The 22,566-nt window shown below is 41.8% G+C and overlaps 1 protein-coding gene across 3 annotated transcripts; it reads left to right on the forward strand.

Annotated features, from left to right (window-relative positions):
* Positions 1–270: 270 nt before the first annotated feature.
* On the forward strand, positions 271–20,988 carry PCF11 (PCF11 cleavage and polyadenylation factor subunit). 3 transcript variants are annotated; one of them, XM_028725964.2, is made up of 16 exons: positions 271–950; positions 5,378–5,503; positions 7,195–7,383; positions 7,678–7,887; positions 9,354–10,411; positions 10,586–10,778; positions 10,866–11,316; positions 11,556–13,273; positions 14,281–14,404; positions 14,884–15,003; positions 15,924–16,038; positions 16,770–16,953; positions 17,951–18,106; positions 18,653–18,745; positions 19,425–19,460; positions 19,884–20,988. In XM_028725964.2, exons 1-16 carry the CDS (start codon positions 705–707, stop codon positions 20,100–20,102), a joined length of 5,238 nt encoding a protein of 1,745 aa, XP_028581797.2. In that variant the 5' UTR covers positions 271–704; the 3' UTR covers positions 20,103–20,988. The 3 variants fall into 3 exon arrangements, with proteins under 3 accessions (XP_028581797.2, XP_028581800.2, XP_028581798.2); XM_028725965.2 differs by having other exon boundaries at positions 272–950; positions 14,281–14,389; XM_028725967.2 differs by lacking the exon at positions 7,678–7,887.
* The last annotated feature ends 1,578 nt before the right edge of the window (positions 20,989–22,566 follow it).

Below are 22,566 nucleotides of genomic sequence, written 5' to 3' on the forward strand. Positions count from 1 at the left end.
CGGAAGGCCCAACCAGACGTCAAAAGAGATAAAGAGAGGCGGGACCGCCGCGCCCTCAGCGAATCCGCGGCGCGCGTGGAGAGCCGGGCCAATCGCGTCTCGCCTGGACGCCGCTCAATCAAGCGGCGAGCCGAGGGAGGCGAGGCCCAATCAGAAGGGAGACTCCCTCCTGCTCCAATCAGGATCAGGCTCGGGAGGCAGCGGCGGCCAATGGCGGCTCGGCCAGCGAACAAAAGGCGCTTCCCCGGCGCTTTTGCCCGCCCCCGCCCCCCTCCGGCGCAGTTTTTCGCATGACGCAACGGTTGGAGCCGGAGGAAGAAGGCGTTCGCGAGCCGCGGGAGCCGCCGCCATTTTGTGCGTGCGTTTGTGAGGCGAAGCGGGTGGGCTGAGAGAGAAATAGACGAAGGAAAAGCGGCTTGGCGGAGGAAAACGGCGGCGGCCTGCGAAGCTTCCTGCTTGACGAGGACGCGGCGGCGCGGAGGATGAGCCAGAAGAGGCCGGCAAGGGAGTAGCAGCGGGCACCGGCGACATCGACCAGCCGCAGGGGCGGGAGAGAGGCGCTTAGTGTGTGTGTGAGGGGGGGAGAAAAAGCAAAGAGAGAGTGAGGGGGTCGGCCTGTGTTCCCCCCCTTCCTTTTTCTCTTCTCCGGAGGGGCTCGGCCGTTCCCCCCGCGCGGCCTCTGGCGTGTGGGGGACGAGAGAATAATGTCGGGCGGCGGCGGCTCCAGTAGCAGCAGCTCCAGCAGCAGCTCCAGCGCGGCCTCGGAGGGGCCCGTGGGCGGCGGCGGCGGCAGCAGCAGCGGGGAAGACGCCTGCCGCGACTACCAGTCTTCGCTCGAGGACCTGACCTTCAACAGCAAGCCGCACATCAACATGCTGACCATCCTGGCCGAGGAGAACGTGCAACACGCCAAGGACATCGTCTCGCTGATCGAGGCGCAAGTCGCCAAGGTTTTTATACACTCTACGCCGAATACGCTCTCTCTACCTACCCCCCCACCCCCTCTACCTACCTAGCTACCTACCCGCCCAGGCTCCTGCCATAGCTCTAGGGCCAGATCTCAGCAAAAAACCCAACCCCCACCCCGCAAACAAACACACCGCCATATTATTTTTCTAGACCTCGTGTGTGTGTGTGTCGTGTGTATGAGAGGAAAGAGTTCAGGGATTTTCCCCCCTGGGGTTAGTGGCGAGAATGTGAAGGGGAAGGCATACTAGGGATCAGGCCTAAGGAAGGAAAAGCAGTGGGGGAAGGGGTGGTTGGGTATGTTGCGGGAGGGGAAGGCAGTCAACGGCCTTTGGCGGTTGGGGGGGTACAGCCAACCTTAATAGTATTATTTATTATACTTAGAGAAGGAAAGGTCAGAGGAGGGGTTTTTTTGCGGGAGGGTGAGTTTATTTACTCACGCGCATTTTAAGAGCATATGACGATCCCGTGGTGTTTACTTTAGCCCAAGTACCTCCCTCGAAAAGAGGCTGCGGCAAATAAAAAAAATGGGCTCGAATTTTTTTACAAATAAAAAAGCTGCTTGCTAGGAAGTCGGAGTGGGGAGGGGAAAACCCACGCTAGTATAGGCTAAAAGCAGGTGAACGTGTCAGCCGTAGCTCTTGGGGGATGGGTTATGGTGGGGAGAGCTCTGGATCTAGTCGGATTGGGGGAGCTGCAAGGAAGTACTTGGGGGTAGCAAGAAGGTGGCTTTGGGATTAGGACAGTCTGGGCATTTTGAAATTGTGGCAAGGGGAATCCCTCCCAGCTTTGGGAATAAAGATAGGGCATAGGTTTTGAGGAAGGCAGCATTAGAGAGGTAGGAAAAGATCTAGGTGGAGCTGGATTGAAACAGAAGGAAATATGTTAGCTGAACATAAAGAGGAATATTGATAAATGGGATAGGGATGTGAAAAGACAGTGAAGCATCAGGTACAGCCTTCAGAATATGGGGAAATGAAAGAGTCTGGTAGAGGAAAGTCAGGTGTGTGTTGGGGGGAGTGCCAGCTGTTTATTGGCAGTAGCAGAGGGTGCAAGGAAATCTGGAAGAGCACAGCAAATTTGAATGTAAGGCCTGATTCCCTTCCCTATTCACCTCCTCAAGCAATTCAGGAAATGTTTGTTGGGTTTCACAAGCATGCATAAACGAGGCATACAACATGGCGGCCTGGCAGTGACTGTGCAGCAATAGCCGTGCTTTGCCCTGCAGTTTGTGCCTCCACAAGTAACACGTTTCAAGTTAGCTGTACCATAATATTTTGTCATTTTTCTTAATCGTTTAACAGTAATCAGGCTAAATGAGATAAAGCTTTACAATCAAGGATTCCTTTATATCACATAAGCCCCCTTTATTTTATTCTGTGAAATAGAAGATGTTGGGGTACTCCTGAATTGCTCTGAGTAATAGAGGTATACCAAATTAGAAGGATGCATGTGCCTGTGTGTATGATCCACTCCTTGTTAGAGCAGCCCATTCATTAAGGCAGGGAAACAAGCGTTCCACCCTGTCTGAAGGAACCGCAGCTGCCTGTACAATCCCAACATGGCGCTGGTGTGGCATATGATACAAAAAGAAAGAGTAGATTCCCAATCCAGTCATTTTCTGATAGAAGTCAACTGGCTATATGTGGTTTAGGTTTTATAACACCTTTTCCCTGGGGGGGGGGGGCTTTCAAACCTTATTTTAAATAGCAATAGAGTAACACATCCCTATTCCAGTTAATAATCTCAGTTCTTGCTCATCTTCCTCTCCCTCCCACCTCCCTTGGCTTCTTCTAGGTTACTGGGCTTTTTAATTGCTAATTTAATCAGGGGTTTAAGATGATTTAAAAGTAAAGTAAAATTTAAAGGTCTAGTAGGGAAGGCTGTTTAAAATGTAGGTTGGTTAACTACATCATATTCTCCAGACACTTTCCCATACTTGTGCTTATGTTTTCAGTTTCTCTGTTCATGACTGGAACTACGTAACGCACTATCAATTCCAGTACTGTTATCTTAGAGTGGGGTGAGGGTGGTTACATACCCCTTAAGTGTATTTAAAGATATCTACAACCTGTGCTTCTAATTAGATTTGCCTAGCTGTCATTAGTGGCCAGGATGAAACAAGAGATTTGAGTTCTCTGAAAACCACTTTTGAAGGAAAGTGTTGTCTGGGGACAGTTTCTATTTAGTGTAAACCAGAGTGGTTTTTATTACATTTTTAAATAAATGACTTTGAAATGTGTGACTGGTATTCCTAAAATGTAAATAAAATGTATGAAATATGTATTTGTCTTTTTATTTACCGGGTGTAGTGCAGAATCTGTTTCCAAGTGTTAAATTATTCTACGGCCTGGGTACAATGGAGTTATGAGGAAGGCTCAACCTTTGGTGAAGTCCATCAAAAATACACAGACCCACACATTATCAACACTCATTTATGACGTTTGAAGGAGTGCAGCAAGCATTCTGTTGCAAACTCTGGGCATGGTTTCACTGCAGATAGGCTTGAGGTTAATTTACCTTCAGTTTCTTAGTGGTTTGTGTTGCCTTCCTGCCTTCTGCAACTGCTGGATAATCTCTAACTTGGGTTTGTCTCTACTTGAGGGGTGGACCTCCAACATCTCACTGCGCTTTCTTTTAGAGACTAATGGGTAACTGAAGTATGGTTCGCAAAAGTGGCATTCAATTTGTTAAAAGGTGGGGGTTGCTTCCTAATTCCTAAAACCAGATCCTGTTACAGGCTTGCTGCCTTATTTCACTATAGCTTCACATGTTGTTTTCACACCACGTGTGAGCATATGATGACATATTATACAGATGCAGCAGTTTTGCTGTTCATATTTAAAGATGGAAAATAGAACATAACTTTTGGGAATAAGAACTTTAAAGTCAGCTGTGTTTCCTTGCCAGCTGTCCTTGGAAGCCTGAGGATAACACATACGGGGTTTAAAAAAGGATACAGGTGTCCCATGTGCTTTCCCAAGCCCTATTGTAGCGCGTAAAATCAGATCTCTGTACATAGCCCAGTTTTCATTTCCAAGCTGTTGGGGAGTTAATCCTTACATGCCCTGTATGCCTTGTCTGGTGGTCTTGTGTTTCATATGAAGGCATACTTCCCACCATTATTATTTTGTCACTATGCAATTTGGTAGAGGCCCCACCTGGTTGAAGACTTGCTGGTATAATTCTCCCTTGAAGCAAATTACAGATGAAATGGTTTGCATATCTTTGTGCATAAAAAACTCAAAGCCACACATTTTAAGGGTGCAGATAAATCAAGGGTGGTTCAGGTTTTCTCACAATTTAAAAAATAAGTTGCCAGAGTTTTCTGCAAATTTCTTCACAATTTAGTGGGGAAAATACTAGTTTTAAGGACAGTCAAGGACAATATCATTTGGACAATGGAATTTTTACAGTTATTGCAGACCCTGTGAGTTGCCAGATGTTAAACTGCACAGAAATACTAGCTTTTTTTCTAGAGTAGTTGGGTGGTAAATGGGAATTAAGTTACCCCTGTTGAAACGGAAGACAGTTAATAAGCAATTATCCTTCCCAACAAGTCTTTATAAATACACGTTGATGCTTTCTGGAAGCTTGCTGCCGTTTCCTGATATGGATGAGACATTAACATTCATTTTGAACAGAACTTGAGAAGGCTTCCATTTTCTTTGGACATGCAGCCACAACGGCACACAGTTTGCGCTGCACGGACTTGGGGCCCGTCTTATGTATGGCGAAAAAATCCAACTTGGCTACTTGGGCATTGAAGAGTGTCCAGACTTGAAGACTGCCTTCCGTGCCAGTCTTTGGTTCCAGTTATAATCCCGACTATTCAACACCATAGCTTCATTATGGATTTATACTCTTCTTTTTTTGGCTCGGGTTGGATGGTTTGAATATAGCTTTGAGAGCATCTGAGTCGAATTGCTTCAACTGGTCAGACTTGGTGACATAGCATTTTTTCTGGATTGCAGCAAAGTAACTATTCCAAATATGGCTCACTCAGACATCGATATTCACCATTGGTCCATGCGCTTGGAATCCCCCCTCTTTATGGGACTTGCAAATCTTTTAAGTCCTTCTAGAGATCCCAGCAGAAGCTAGTGTGTGTTTAAATAGAGTATAGTATGGTTGGTTTGGATACCCCTAACCATAACATGGGCCAGTTCTTTCTGCCATTGCAGAGGTTGAGTATCCCCTCCTCTTAAAGAAAAACACTCTACCAAATAGAGCTAAACTCGGGGGGGGGGGCGGTGTTGAGCTTGTTAGCTTATGAAAACAACCTTTTACATAATAATTGTTCCAAAATAAAGATATGGTGGGTTGGGGAATGGTAACTTCTAAATTAAAAGAGAAATCAACATGTTTTTGTTATAACTAAAAGTCTCAAGTTTTCTTCTTATTACTCCAGGCTCCTTCTAATGAGAAACTTCCTGTTATGTACCTTATGGACTCCATTGTCAAGAATGTTGGGAGAGAATATCTTGCTGCGTTTACTAAAAACCTAGTTGCAACATTTGTTAATGTGTTTGAAAAGGTATATATACATATATATGTGCTTTTATAATCGTTTTCAAATTTGTTGCTGTATAAATAAATAACTTGACACTCAGTCTTGGGTTTTCTTGGGTACTAAGTGCAAAGAATGCAGTAGGACCTTTCATATTTAGACTATTCACACTCCAGTTTTATTAAGAAAACAAGGTTTTTAAAAAGTGTAGCAGTACATAGTTGGAAATGTGTAGAGCATATCCAGAGTGAGAAGGCCTGTATTAGAAAACTGCTTGATCTTTAGCTTTGCCATTTATTATAATGCTGAACTTTTCATGCATAAGATATTTTAGCCTTGCAGAGAAATCAGTGACCTTGTGTGTGTTTGCATACACTCTTTTAACACTTCTCGTTTTGATTATACAATAAGTTGTGTTTTCATTCATTTATAGTAGTGTATGCAAACATTAGATACTTAAATGGAACCTGCCTGCCAAGAATTCTGAAAGTTTATATTTTGATAATGAGCACCTTTCATTATCTCACTCCCAGCCTTTTCACTTCTGCAGTCTTTTTATGTTCCACTTTAATTTCTGAGCAATTGCTTGTGGCTGGGATTTCTCAAACTGGGTTGGCCAGAGGATTGGGGTGTTTTTTTTAAAAAAACACAGAATGCATATTTATAATTTTTATGTGAACAGTTTTACATAAATCATTAAAGGAAATAAGAATATGCCACTTGAATTAATTAAGTGTTCCCCAGTGCTGTTTAATAAAGGGTTGGAATTGCTCAAAACAATTGGATTAGTGCTTGCTTCCCTTTATCAAGTTTTGCTTAATCTTAAATCTCTTAATGATATTCATAAAAATTGAGACAAACCCTTGTGAGCCTGTTTAAGCCATACATACTTTCTGACTGGTAGTATGGAGCTTTAGCTGGAGAAGAATTAATATATTTTGAGACAAGATTGAGCTATTTAACAGCCTAATCTTAGGTGTTTTTGCTCAGTCTATCTCAGCTTCAGGATTTGCTTGGGAGTAAGTGCATAAGATTGTAGTATCAATGCAGTAGTCACTGAATTGCCTGTATTGGGTTTATATCTTTACCAGGAATAGTAGATGCAGTATGAAAACATTGGGAAATGAAAATATCTTGGGAATGGCTTGGGAAATGAATATCTGGATATTGTGATATTGAACTTGTTCTGTGAACTGCCTTGATGGTTGAGTTGGGATAATATAAAATGTAAAAATAAAAAGATACCATGGCTGTGTCTATAACAAATGTATATGGTATTGTGCAAATCACAATATGTTGGACCTGGGGGCAAGTACATCACGGTACTGGCAGAAGCTGACTTCTATGTCGAGAAAATGCTCCAATGAGGGTCAAGGAACCCTGCTGAATGGGATAGATTGTGCACAGGGGATTGAAGAAATATGGTGCAGCCCACCTCATTCAGTGTGATTCCCTAACCCCATAGCATTTTAGGGAAATCGGCTGCTGCTAGTTCTGTTAAGTGTGCTTATCTCTTGATCCATCCCGTTACGTGGAGGCCCACAGTCCATTGTTCAGCTGTGTGCACCTGATTTCTGCTAATTTCAGTGGCACTTCAGTACACACAAATGAGCAGGAGTACAGCTTTAGAACACAGTATCTGGTCTTGAGTTGTAGAAAGAAGCATAACAAATGTTTTATTAATGTAACAAGCCATAGAATTGTTCTGTTCTTCTTAGGTGGATGAAAATACTAGGAAAAGTTTATTTAAATTGCGTTCCACGTGGGATGAAATTTTCCCTTTGAAGAAACTCTATGCCCTTGATGTCCGGGTGAATTCAGTAGACCCTGCTTGGCCAATTAAACCGCTACCCCCTAATGTGAATACTTCTAGCATCCATGTGAATCCTAAGTTTTTAAATAAATCGGTAAGTTTCGACAACTAAATGCTGCTTTAAACTATGTTTATATGAGTTTGTGTTCAGGCCTCTGAATTTTGCATGCTTTGAGGTGACAAGGACTGGTAATGGTAGGGATTGTACTTTCAAAACAAAAGGTGAAAGCATTAAACTATGTTAAAAGTCTGACATTGCTTATGCGTTCTAGTTTAAATGTACAATAATGAAGAATTTTAAAATAATGGAACATTTTTAGCTTCGAGTTAACTGCTGGTTGCTTTGCCCCACAAATAAGAACCGTGTTCTTTACCATTTTCTTGGTAGCCTGAGGAACCACCTGCACCTAGCCCTGCAGTCTGTCCTCCTCCTGTGTCCTGTTCTGCTGTGTCCTCTACTCCAGTTGTTCCTGAAATACAAAAGAATTTGACTCAAGAGCAGCTAATAAGACAACAGCTACTAGCAAAACAAAAACAGTTGTTAGAACTTCAACAGAAAAAATTAGAACTGGAACTAGAGCAGACTAAAGCACAGCTGGTGAGTAGGATAGAAATGACTGCTGTAGCATGTCGGCAAGCAAAGCAAAACATGACCAGTGTTTGTCCCTAGCCCATTTCAGTTGTCTTTATTTGGTGGAGCCTTTGTAAGACTATTACATTTCTTCATTTGATTGATCTGTGGGGCAAGCCGCAATACAGATTGTAACCTTGCTTTCATACGCTCAACAAGTTAATAAAAATAGGAATAGGTTTTTTCTACCATGTTTTGAGGTTATCATTAATTTGGACACATGGTTTAGCGCCCTCCACAAAATACACATCAGTCCCAGCCAGCATAGCCAATGGCAAGGGAGGCTGAGAGTTGTAGTGTAGCAACACCTTCATAGAATCATAAGGGTTGGAATGTACCCAAGGGTCATCTAGTCCAACCCCCTTTGATTCAGGAATCTCAGTTAAAGCATCCATGACAGATGGCCATTCAACCTTGAGGGCACAATGTTTACTACCTCTAGTGTCGTGGTAAAACCTATATGTTACACTTGGTCCGTGAATCGCACTTCCGTGTATAGCAAATTCCACACCCCTGGCTGTTGTTTAGTAGAACCCAGGGCTTGAGATTGGGACCATCACATTGTGAGTTTTCTTCCATGCAAGTGAAAAGCATTGACATCAAATACATGACCAAGGGATACCCCACAGGTATTTATTACCGTAGCAAGTGTCACGTATAGACTAGCTCACAAGTAACCACAAAATGGTTTTCTTCCGGAATCAATTTGTGTGTGGTGTCATATTTTGTGATGTGTTAATCTTTCATGGTTTGCTTGCGGTGTAAACCTGCAGCCCTCCAGATGTTGTTGGACTCCCAAGTCTCATCAGCCTCAAGCCAGCATGGCCAATGCTCAGAAATGGTAGGAGTTGTCTCAATATCTGGAGGGCCACATGTTCCCTGCCCTCCCTGTTTTGAAGACAGGATTGCAGAGCATGTTCTAATGCCGTCAAGAGGTTTCTATACTATGTTTATGTCGGCTACAGAAATACCGTTTATGCCCTTTATAATTTATCAAAAAACTAAAATGGTTTAAAAATACGTATATTGGAAATACTGCATAATTTTCCATCATCTTATAAGGTAATGAACGTTTATTGACATACCTTGTAATTATTGACCTTCAGTGAAGGAACCTAAAATTCCCTTACAATCTGAGATAGGAAATGATTAATATATTCTTTGACACATTCACAGACATCATGAGTATTCCAAGAAAATTCTAAAATAGAGAGGCTTATCCAAAAAGCTAGTAACTTATATGCCTTTTATTGCAAGTTCTCTTTTCTAATATGTAGGTGCATTCTTATATATAATTAGAACTCAAGAATTAGTCCATACTTTCAAACCTATCCTTGAATTTTTATGCTGTACAGTAGGTAAGAGAAACATTTAAGGTTTTTTAAGTGCTAGTGTTCTAAATACTTGCTTCTTTTTATTACCTTTTGTTTCAGGCGGTTTCTCTTAGTGGTCAGCAAAGTGGATCCAGCTTGAGTCAAGCATCTGTGAAGCCACATGTTCCACAACCATCTCACATGCCAGTTAAAACTCCTCATCAAGTTTGTCTGCCACCTGAAAAAAGCCGTCTCTCTCCACTCCATGATGTCAAAACGGCCAACAGAGATCCTCGTCTTAATAGAACAAGTCAACATTCTTCCCATTCTAAAGATCAAAGTCATAGGAAAGATTTTACAGTTAGTCCAGTCAATCAGGCTGATCCAAAGGTCAGCAAAACACTACAGGCTGAAAAACAAAGTACATCAAAGCAAGAAAGACAAAAACAGAATGAGAAATCTCAAAAGAAAGAGTTTGATCAATTTGATTCAAAATTGAAGTCTCCATCTCCCTTGCAGAACAAGCTGCTTCATGCTAAAGATACTAGAAACCAAGAAAGTGAGAACACCAGGGTATCTGAAATAAGCAAGAGAGATCCAAGATTGAAAAAACATCTTCTAGAGAAGCCAGATGGTAAAGATGATGATCTGAAAGAAAAGAGGAGATGCATGGAGAGAAAAGACAAAGAAGAGCATAGACCAGTCAGTGGTAGAACCAAAATAATTAATGGCATTGTCCAAAAGCAAGATCCCAATACTGAAGAGTCAGAGAAACAGGTTGGAAAGCTAGGAAGGTCGGGTACCAGGAAAAGGTCACGTTCCCCTAGATCTCGGTCACCATCTTCCCATTCTCCAAAACGAAGAGACCGGAGGTCACCCAAACGACGGCTCAGAAGTCTCTCTCCTGGACCTAAAACTGCAAAGTCTCGTGTGTCGGGACCAAAGCAATCCCACGCAGAGGACTTTGGGCAGGGAATACGGGAAGAAAGGAGCTCTAACAAAAGGAAGCAGGAAGTGAGAGATTCAAGGAGGCCGAAGAAAACTCATGAAGACCGACCGCAGGAAGGAATGAACTTGCATTCTTCAAAAGCAAACTCGGAACCTAAGGAGAATGTGGAGAACTGGTCAAGTTCCAAGTCAAATAAAAGGTGGAAATCTGGTTGGCAAGAAAATAAAAAGTAAGTTGGCATTTATGAGGCAAATTTAATTTGCCATCGTAGGTATAGATCTGAAGTTGCTGCCAAAGAATAACCGTGTTGGTATGATGCTAAAGTAAAAGTGAAATAGTTGTTTTTATCACACTATGTTGGGAGATTTTGTCAAGTTAACATTCTTGCTTCTGTGGATTTCAGCCCCCAGCCAACTGAAGAACACCAAGGACTTTCTAAATCACCTCATCAGAGGCACAGGGACACCTGGGCAACCAGTAGTAAAGGAGTTACATCACCTCGCACACCAAAGCAGCAACATAGATTAAGTGTGGATGCGAATTTGCAGATTCCGAAAGAACTGGACTTGGCGAACAAGAGAGAGTTACTTAAGAAGGTAACATGTATTAACTTTTTATAGATTCACATATTCTTTCCTAACAGCCTTCCAAATTTAACTCTTTAACGTTTTCTCTTGTCACAGGCTAATGAACAACTGTCATCTGGAGAAATAACGCAAGATGAGTTTCTTGTTCTGTGCCATCAGATTCGCCAAATTATCCAGTATCAGGAAGGAAAACACAGGTGCAATGTGTGGGATAGTCCCACAGGTGAAAAGGGAATTTCGAAAAAGAAGCCCCTGTTGTCTGATGCGGATTTAATATATCATGAGCATAAAGCTAAGCTAAAAAGAACGCAAGTTCAGCATTCATTTCAGAGACTCAACATGATGGATCCTGAAGATATTTTACTCGAGAGACACTTGAATGAGACATTTCTTTCTGGAATGGATTGTGAACAAACAAAAAGCAAATCGGGGAGTCAATTCAGTGAAAGATCAAGGCGGCATTCCCCTGTTGGTAGTAACAGACCATATTCTGAAAATTCACCTCATGACAGCCGGAGAAGACACGATGAGTCCAACTCCTCCAAAGGTACAAGGAGCTTTGAGAAAAATATCTCCATTATCTGTATTATAGTTAGGGAAAATCAAGAAACTAAATATTTTCTTGGTTATCAGTAGAAGTGCAGCAAAAATATACTGGAGTTTTCAGGTTTGATAATTTTGGGGAAATACTTCTCACAGTGCTGTAGATTTGCTTTGTATACTACGCTTTCTATACTATACTACTGCCTTCAGGCAGTAACAGTGCTGTTTTGTTTTGTTTTAAAGGTATTCGAGATGAGCGGAGGTCTCCATTCAATGAACATTATAAGAGAGCAAGATACGAAGAACCAGAGAAACAATTTACTGAGAATACAGGATCACGATTTGGGGTTTCGGATGGAAAGCAAAGATTTAGTTCACTGATGGAGGAAAGATCTCATTTTGAGGGCTCCCCTAGACATCCTGGAACAAGGGCAGGTGGAGATGGGCAAGGAACTCACTTTGAAGGGCTGGCTAATGCAAGTTCTAGAATTGAAGGACCACAACCACAGACTAATTTAAGGTTTGAGGGGTCCCTAGGCCAGCCAGCATCTCAGTTTGACGGGCCCCCAGGACAATCTGGAGGAAAAAGTTCTCTGTTCGATGGACCGGCACAGATGGGTGGTGGTCCCTTGAGGTTTGAAGGGCCCTCAGGGCAAGTTGGTGCAGGGACTGCTATACGGTTTGAGAATCCTATGGGACAGCCAGGGGGAGCATTGAGATTTGAGGGGCCCGCAGGCCAGTCGATGAGTGGTATAAGATTTGAAGGGAACCATGGTCAGCCCTCAGGTGGGATAAGGTTTGAAGGACCTCATGGTCAGCCATCTGCTGGGATTAGGTTTGAGGGACCACATGGTCAGTCATCTGGGATCAGGTTCGAGGGACCACACGATCAGCCTTCAGGTACTATGAGGTTTGATGGCCAGCCTTCTGGTGGAATGAGGTTTGAAGGTCCACATGGCCAACCTTCAAGTGGAATAAGGTTTGAAGGGCCTCATGACCGTCCTGTGGGGCCTCATGGTCCCCCAGGAGGTGGAATGAGGTTTGAAGGCCCCCATGGCCAACCTATGGGGCCTCATGGTCAGCCAGCGGCTGGCATGCGATTTGAAGGACCTCATATGCAGCCAATGGGACCTCTTGGCCAGCCAGGAGGCAATTTGCGCTTTGAAGGTCCACATGGACAGCCTATGGGTCCGCATGGGCAGCCAGCAAGATTTGAAGGTCCTCATGGACAGCCTATGGGGCCACATGGGCAGCCTTTAGGGCCACATGGTCAACCAGGTGTTGGTCCCAGATTTGAGGGGCCTCATGGTCAGTCTGGGATTGGTCCCAGGTTTGAGGGGCCTTCAGGCCAGGCTGGAGGTGGACTTAGGTTTGAAGGACCTATTAACCAAACAGGGCCAAGGTTTGATGGTTGTCATTCAAGATTTGATGGTCAACCTGGTCAGCCATCACTTATGCAAAGACTGGATGGATTACATGTGCAACCTGGTCCAAGGTTTGAAATGGGCCCTGCTCAGCAGACACAACCTCGGTTTGATGGTCCTCCGGGTCAGCAGATACCCCAAAGATTTGATGCACCAATACCTCAACGGTTTGAAGATCCTAAACACCAGCAGGCAACGCGATTTGATATTCCTCTTGGTCATCAAGGTCAAAGAATGGAAAATGTAGCTAATCATCCTGCCTCAAGACTCGAAACACCACCTTATGGACAATCTGGCCCTTACAATGAACCTCCCAATCAGCCACCCTATAATGCGCCATCACAAGGAATGCAATTCCAGAGAACTGAGCAAATATTTGATAACCCGCAAGGACCAAACTTCAATGGGCCACCTGGTTCTGGAGCACAGAACTTTCCTAACACTATTAACAGGGCACCGGGACCTTACTATGATGACAAGAATCTTCAGTATGGAAATTTCAGTGGTATGACGGGAAATGTTCAGCAGCCTCAGCAGGTAAGGGGCTTTCAAGACTTAAATTGATCATATACTTGTTCATATATAATATGCTTGTTCTTTTCTGCATGTTCAGTAACAGGAGAGTGCTTCATGTATATGTGTGTGTAGATATAGATATTTGTTCATGGCAGGTAGGGCTAAGTTAGGGTTGCTATTTTAGAAGGTGAAAATGTGGACTCAAAAGTTGGGGGGGTTGCGGGGGGGAGTTCAGTTTTTGTTGTTTTTGGCCAAAGTTATTGAGAGAGAGAGAGAGAGAGAGAGAGTAAGGGGGGAAATCAAATAATGATAGTCAAATTAGTTATTATTACATGTATATCTTAGGTTTCCTCTAAGGAGCTATGGGTGGCATAATCCCCCTTGCCATTTTATCCTCACAAGCAACTCTTGCCTGACACTTAGGCTCAGCTTAACTTAAGTCACCCAGTGATCTTCATAGCAGACTGGGAATTTGAGTCATGGTCTCCCATGCCCTAGTCCAACACTCTTAAGCACCAGCGGGCTTGTATAGCTCTTGGAATTTGAGGTACTTCTTGGACGCACAACGAAAGCCAATATTTTGCTAACGTATTTAACAATATGTATATAATAACATATACAATATATGTATATAATAGAATATACCAGTTAATAGAAAAACCTGTTAAATGGTTTACATAAAATAGTACAAAGTTTTAATTAAAAATACAGATCAAATCAAACTTTAAAAATAAGTAGATGTACTAAAATTTACCAAATAAAGATAAAATGAGCAGTTTTGAAAGAAATACGTAATATTAATATAGATGGAGCACTTTGTCCCAGAAAGTGGGTTGATTTAATCTGGTTTTAGTATTAATGCTTAAAGTTTTATTTTTATACTGTTCACTTCATTGATATTTTACTTCTGTAAAATAGAGTCGTGCTGTGTTGTAACTAAATGCAAAACCAAACACCATTCATTGATTTGGACTTTAACAGTGAAATAGCTGAATATTCTGACTAAAACAGCATTTGCCTCTTGGCAGGTTCCTGTTATGTCGGTAGCATCTACTCAACCTGTACCTTACAATCCAGGGCAGCCTCTCTTAGCAGCTCATGCACAAAATCCTGGAAGCTTTGTCCAAAATCAACCAGGTCAGTATTTAAAGGGTGAGTTGTTGTTTTTTGTCCTTTTACTAAAATGTTTATCAGCTGCCAACGAGGCAGCTGTGGAGAACCTTTGACATTCCAGATGTTCCTGAGCTACAGCTCTCATCATTCCTGACCATTGGCCATGCTTGCCGGGGCTAATGAATGCTGTAGTCCACCAATATCTGGAGAGCCAAATGAGATTTTGCATCAATCCTGAACAAACCTCAGATTTGCCAGGGCTACTTCCCTATTTACTATAACCCCAAAGTTACTCAACTGGAGCCATGACAAAATAATGGTTGGAGTTGAGGAGGGGGAACCAGGTGCAGAACAGTTGCCACTTGGTTAGGGAATGTTATCTACTGTATCTCATGAGCTATATCCTGAAATAAAAGATAAGGAAAGGGAAAGTAAAATGTTTTGGACTGTGAACCATATGATCTTGTTTAAGTCTTAGAGCTATTTGAAAGTAGTGTCATTTTTTGTCCCATTTTTAGGGAACGCTCCGCTTTCCTATCCTGATAATCATCTTGGACAACTTGATGTAAATGAATTATTCTCAAAACTACTTTCTACAGGGATTCTCAAAGTTTTACAGACTGATTCAACTTCAGCTCGTAAGTATAACTTTTACCTTTTTGTTCTGTGAGGAATAGTTAAAATGTTAAAGGCTGTTATGACAGAAGCTGGTATGTATGATACTACATATGTTTTGTCTAAGCATCTTGCAACAGTTAATGGGTTTAATAGCAGCTGCTGTTCAAAATCAGCAGTATTGACCTCCTCCTTTGCTACTCAGAGCTGTCTAGATTGAGAAATAGATCCAGTGTATCCTGTTTTAAAGGCATATAATTGGGAATAGCTTTTGTGTTTTGCTTTTTAAAGTCAAGATACAAAGTTGGAGGAATTGAAAGAAGTTTGCCATGTGTGTTACTAATAAAAATAATAATTTATTTGTACCCCGCACATCAGACTGGGTTGTCCCAGCCACTCTGGGCAGCGTCCAGCATATATAAATACATAGTAAAACATTAAAGCTTGAAAAGCTTCCCTGCCTGCAGATGTTTCCTAAATTTTATATAATTACTCATCTCCTTAACATCTGATGGGAAGGCATTCCACAGGGTGGGCGCCACTACTGAGAAGACTGTCTGCCTGATTCCCTGTAGCTTCACTTCTTGGAGTGTGGGAACTGCCAGAAGGCTGTCAGAGCTGGATCTCGGTGTCCGGGCTGAGTGATGGGGGTGGAGACTCTGAACCTTGCTATAATACAGGGATGGAGAACCTCTGACTTGCGGGTCTGGTTAGGCCTGCCAGACCATTTCATCCCGGCCCCCCTGCTTGGCACCTGGCGTCAGTTGATAGTTGTTTTCTGTGGAGCGCTTTGCACTTCCCCGTCCCCTGTTAACAATACAGTAATCACTAGGGACAGAGAAGTACTGTCGTGTTTTAGACCTGCCTGCTTTAATTTGACAACGATGCAGTTTTGAAAGCACACGCTTTGGCCCAGTACTGACAACGTACCTCATTTGTTTAGAAGTCAGTGAAGTTTCTGCCCAGCCAGCTCCAGAGGAGGAAGAGGAGGATCAAGACCAGACTGAGGATCAAGATGTCCCAGATTTAACTAACTTCGTTATAGAAGAACTAAAACAGTAAGCATATTTGTTGGGGCGGGTGGGTAACACAGAATGTACCTAGGCATGTCATGTTGACTTAAGTAAGCCATTTAACAGTTTTAGATCAAACTGTTGATCTAACTTGAATTTAACTGTGAAAGTCAAATAATTGCTGTTTTAAGGACAGTGAGAGTGCTATATTTATGTGTGTGATAAGTATTAAATATCACTTTGGTATGTCAAGCCTATTAATTAAAGAATTCAGAATTAACCACTGATAGTATCTTGGGATTTATAGGTCTCTGATCTAGATAAAAAGGTTTCAAGGTTTATTGTGGGCCTTTTTAAAGTTGTGTGACAGCGTCTTGATTCCTAATGCAGTTCCATATACTGAAAGTGCTGACTGGCTTCTTCCTGACACATTTATTCTCTCATTCATGGATGTGCATAGCCTGCCTTATTTTCATGAGCTCCCAACCCCAGCTAAATGAACAAGACCTCTTAATTCTTGAATGGGAAAGGTGTCCCAAGTTTTTTCTTAACTTAGGCGGCAGAGTTCTTAGTCCTCCTGCCCTAGAGCCTGTTCCTTAGCATGCAAGTTACTGATTGGTGCTTGTTAAATTAGAAATTATTTTAGCAATCTTCCAACTTGAAAAGTGTTTTGTCTTGTATATTTGCTTAACAGAATTATTTGAAGCTTGCATGACTTTTTCTCCCTAAACTAATTGCCATAATCTGCTGCTAACTAGTTTCTGACTTGTTTTCAGGCGATACGATAGCATTATAAACCGGCTCTATACTGGCATTCAGTGTTACTCTTGTGGAATGAGGTTCACCACTTCACAGACAGATGTATATGCAGACCATTTGGACTGGCACTATCGTCAGAACCGCACGGAAAAGGACGTCAGCCGGAAAGTCACTCACAGAAGATGGTACTACAGCTTAACGGTAAGTGACGGCTCAGTCTGTTTCACCTCAGGGTAGAGAATTAATGTTAAATTTATTGCCTGCCCTGTTCCAAAGGATTCAGGTGCATAACAGTAAAACAAACTACCAAGATTATATGCACTTAAAACAGCATGAGCCTTCAAACACCATCTTAAATTCCCTCTCTGCTTCTGAAAGCTCAGCTTTCTGCAGGCACCGAGTTCCATTTGGGCAGTGCCTCTGCCTCGAAATGTCACCAGATCCCTCACAAATTGTAGTTTCGATCCTTTTTATAAACCTTCCCCTCTTAGATCCTTGAGGGCACCTACTTCCTGTTTTATAGTAGTTGCCTGCCTGTGTTCTGCCTCTGTAGCTTCCTGCTTGGCTTCACACACTTTTCTCCCTATATTGGCTAGTGTGGGAGCAGCGTCACAAGTTTGCCCTCTGGTGGTCAGATGTCACAGTGCCTGCTTCTTAAAGTCTCGTGTTTGCAGATGAGTTTTCAGGAACTTCTTTGCACTTGCAGGGGTTAAATATTAAAACAAAACAAAAAATGGAAATCAGAGATTCCTGTGACTAAGGAAATAGTCATACAGAGATAAATATTCTTCCCTTGCATGCCTGAATTAATTGTGCACAGGTGTTGTACTACTGGTAGACTTTGGCTTAAACAAACGTGAGTGGGTGGACTCTGACATCTGTGCTGCACGTGAGATTTATGAAAAGCTTGTCACTAGGTGAATTGTGCACGCCCTTCAAGTTTAGCGTATTGCTCAAGAAGCTCTGACGGATTGAGGATTTTTAAAATGGTGATGGATTAGTGGTTTTATGTTTTCTTACAAGAGTAAGGATTCGAAAGACTGTACCTTATATGCTGTGATCCTGATCCTAAGAAACAGAACCAGAGAGGATAATTAAAAGATTTGTGCAGAACTGTATTGTGGAAAGTTGGGTGAGCAGAGTAAAAGATAGAACTCGTAGGATCTTAAATTGGCCTTGTCGATATTTTTTTCTTTAGGACTGGATAGAGTTCGAAGAAATAGCTGATTTAGAGGAACGTGCAAAGAGCCAGTTCTTTGAGAAGGTGCATGAAGAAGTTGTGTTGAAAACACAAGAAGCTGCTAAGGAGAAGGAGTTTCAAAGTGTCCCTGCCGGCCCAGCTGGAGCAGATGAGGTAAGCTGCCCCTGCTTCTTGAGACTGGCTTGACTCTGTAGAAATCCTTACTTTTGTTCCTAACTATATTTCCAACATTCTGCATTAGATAAAGATATGAAGTGTGCAAGTGTATTTTATTTTTAAAAATCTACTGCGGAAGATAACTCTTTCTTTGTAGATGCAGGTTTATGGTAAGAAGGATGAGTTGACAGCAAAGCTCTATAAGCTAAATGTGAATTCACCCAAACTTCCTGATCCCCACCCCCAGTTCTTGAGAATCCCTTTTAAAACATTCCTATTTATTCCTCTTAAGGAATTTGGTTGTAGCAGTAATTTCAAAAGCATGACCACTATGGGTTGATACCACTTCATACATTTAAAGAGCAGAATTTCGCAGTCTTAATATATTGATAATAGCAAGGCACAGAATTGTTGCATTTATACTGTACTTGCCTTTTACTTGTCATAACTAAATGAAATTACTCCTCTGGTGAACAGAGAGTAAAAGGACAAGTGCGCTGTTTATGTAAATACTGCTCTTTTAACTGCTTTCCTACATTTCAGAGCTGTGAAATCTGCCAGGAGCAATTTGAACAATATTGGGATGAGGAGGAGGAGGAGTGGCACCTAAAAAATGCCATTCGAGTAGACGAGAAGGTAATGTTGAATATATATTTGGTGGCAGCACCGAGGAAAAACAATGACTTTGACTACCAGGTTTTGGCTAAATAATCTTTCGTTTTGTGACTTAATGAATTTATGACAGCGTAAGCTTTTGTGCATCCGATTAAATGGACTAGTCCACTAAGCTTATGCTACAATAAATTTGTTAGTCTTTCGTGTGCCCAAGACACACTCTTGCTTTTGCTGCAACAAACTAACATAGCTGCCCCTCTAGAAATGGTTAAATGACTGCACTTTTAAAGCAAGCTGTGCCAAACACAGTAAAATACAGTGGTACCTCAGGTTGTGAACTTAATTCATTCCGGAAGTCCTTTCTTAACTTAACATTCCCTACATAGGCTTCTCGCGACCTGGAAGCAGATTGCATTCGTATCCCGGGGCAATGTTCGCAACCTGGAACACCTACTTCCGGGTTTGTGGAGTTCATAACCCGAAGCGTTTGTAAGCAGGACTGTTCATAATTCGAGGTACCACTGTATTAGCAAATGGAGGCCGAAGACTTGAGTTTGTGCAGAAGAACTATAGAGTATTGTGTACAGTGACTTTAGTGAAATTTGTGATTGTATGAAAAAGAAAGTTGCATTTGCTTTGCAGTGTATTCTATGCCTTTTAAAGTATGTAGATATTAAGATTGATTGTCTTCTCTCTCCAGATATACCATCCGTCATGCTACGAAGATTATCAAAATGTAAGTGCATTATTTTCTGTAGGTTTATGTATCAGATCTGCTAAATGTGTTGGTTAGGTTAGTCTTTAGATTGAAAAAAATAGAATGTTGTGTTTTAAATGTGCTGTAAAGCACATTCATTCATGTAAAGAGGAAGATATTCAGACAGGCATCATTATTTCCAAAGTGTGGCAAATAATAAACCAGCTCTTCAAAATAATATTACTTAAAAATAACAATAACAATGAATTTGGGTTTGATGGCTTTAGGTTGCTTTTTAAAAACTCTTCCTTCTTGCTTGAGTTAGATGTATCATCACAAAAAGCATGCCTATTGTGGAAGCAACATTTTACACCTGCCACTTTCAAATCATGTTTTAAAAGCTACCATTGAAATGTTTTGGTAGTGCAAATTAATGTATATGGTGTTAATTTTTACGTACAGACCTCGTCATTTGATTCAACGCCATCTCCTAGCAAGACACCCGTAGAGAACCCGCTAAATATTATGTTGAATATTGTTAAGCAAGAAGTACAGGACTCCTGTAACAGTCCCAAGGTAAAAGAAGAGCCTGAGGATACGCCTGCTGATGATTGTATGGAGGGGAGCTCACCCACATTGGCCGAAATTAAAACAGAGCCTGAAAAGGTTGAGTCAGTTTAAACTAATTTTTTTCTATTCCAGGGAAGAGCTGCTGTGTTCTAGCTGACTCTAGAAGGCAAATAATTTTTATATGAATAAAGTGTTCACTTGGGGCAGGGCCCCAGCTGCTTATTTGGTTAATAAATACATTTTTGTATTTGAATTTCTTATTGCCTGCACAGTGTCAGGTGTCTATTGTGTGGAAGTTCTGTAGAAGGCATACAAAATTTAACAGGAATAGACTGTATATGTAAGGAAAATTGTATGATTTTTTCATTTGTGGAAATGTAAATTATAAATAAAAGATATTTTTGCTATCTATGGAGTGTAATGTTTATGCACACCATCCAATAATAAAAAAGTATTTCGGTTTCGAACGTGTTTTAGATGGAATCGAATTTAGGCTTCAGTGTAAGCCTTGTGCTTAATTAAATTGACTTTTCAGTGGAAATTGGAGATGTGTTTTCTTTTTTCTTGGTGTTGGAAGAAAGTTTGTTAAGGAGAAAACTGCTGTTCCAGAGGATGTTCCTGCAAACATTGGATTGCTTTTCTTAACCTGCATTCACATCCATATGTTTAAAATGAAAGCTTAGGAAGGATACATAACAAAATAACGTTCTTGACTTCGGACACGTGCCAAGATTTCACAGCAAAACCCAGGGTCAGCTTGGGAGCAAAAACAGATTCAGATTTTCCTAATTTTTTCAAGTCATCGAATATACAAGTGCGTAGTACAAACCAAACCAATTTTCTTTGGATTTTACAGAGGAAAAAAAAAACTAATGTACGATTGCTCGGTTGCAACATGGTTAACATTTTTTGTTGGTTTATAACTTGGGTCTAGATAGTAAAGAATTGCCATGAGATGTTAATATTTATTTCGTGTAATAAATTAGAATGAAGCATATACCGGTGTGAATCTCTTTATTTCATGGGTTGCTTTGAGAAAGATTGTAAACATTTGCCTATAACGACACACTGAATGTGAACAGGTGTGTGCCAAATTCACTGGATGTATTTTAACCACTGTTTTGAACATAGAAATGCTTCCAAGTTTCAAAGCCTCAAGGCCTACAACATGATGTAAAAGCTCCTGGAAGTCAGGAACTCCTCTTTTTTTATGAAACAAAAACTTGGAAGTAGCCTAGGGGAGATGGGGAAGAATTTGATTGGTACATTGTTGCTGAAGGAAAGGGACGTACAGTTTCAGCCACATAACTTGCCTTTTTACTTTGCAAGATCTTAGCTTTGACTTGTCCCAGTGACTGAAGAAATTAAATTCCCACTGCTTTGTGCAGATAGTTCAGTTCTGCTGTGTTGTCAGTTACTTAAAGTTTGAAACCTCCAGGAATGGGCAAAGCTAGTCCGTGCCTTGTGAAAGCACCTTTGAATGTGGCTGTTTCAGATAGCCACTAAATCAGGGGTCAGCAACCTTTTTCAGCCGTGGGCCGGTCCACCGTCCCTCACACCATGTGGTGAGCTGGACTATATTTTTTTTGGAGGGGGGGGACAAATTCCTATGCCCCACAAATACCCCAGAGATGCATTTTAAATAAAAGCACACATGCTACTCATGTAAAAGCACCAGGCAGGCTCCACAAATAACTCAGAGATGTATTTTAAATAAAAGGGCACATTCTACTCGTGGAAAAAAACATGCTGATTCCTGAACCGTCCATGGGCCAGCTTGAGAAGGCGATTGGGCCACATCTGGCCCACGGGCCTTAGGTTGCCTACCCCTACACTAAATCTTGCAGTGCTCTAGACTGGTTAAATTCAATTCACTAAGGAGATGTACTGGAATAATCTAGCAGTTTAGATCTTTAAACATTTCTGGCACCACTGCATATAAAAATGGCAATGGGCAGCCACCATGCTAAGAAAGGCATGCTCTCCCCACACACAGGTGTACTGTCAACCTTCAGAGGGAAAATTTGGAAGCGAACTAAAACACATCGCACAAGGATCGGAGGAAATCTCAACAGGGACCCACTGAAATCAGATTAAGTCTTCTCTAAGATCTCCACAAGTTCTTGCTGACCCACTTCGCCAAGGATGAACGATAATGGCTTTTGTTTATTTCTTCTCAAGCCAAGCCACAATTCTGCAATGTAAACAGCCGAATCCTGTTTCCTGAACACGCTTTGCTCAGAAGCTTCAGTTGTAAAAGCCAAAATTGGGTCCTGGTTTTCTTTTATTTACATATTAAAGTGTTTTCATGCTGCTAAACGGTGAAAACATCAGGGTGGTATAAAAAAATACAAAAAAATACAGATAATCATTAAGGTGACTGGTTAATGAAAAACAGCTAAACTGCAAAGTCCTGTTGGTATAAAAAATATTTTAAAGGGATGCCTGAAAGTCAAAAGCAAAGGATAGCAGCTGAACCTCTGCTGAAAGTGTTCCAACGGCATGGACCAGCGACACTAAATGCCCGACTTCCGGCTGAGGCGAGTAGGGCCTCCGTAAGACCGCTAACAGTGCT

Source organism: Podarcis muralis, chromosome 4 (genome assembly GCF_964188315.1).
Source record: "Podarcis muralis chromosome 4, rPodMur119.hap1.1, whole genome shotgun sequence".
In the NCBI taxonomy this organism is placed as follows: domain Eukaryota; kingdom Metazoa; phylum Chordata; class Lepidosauria; order Squamata; family Lacertidae; genus Podarcis; species Podarcis muralis.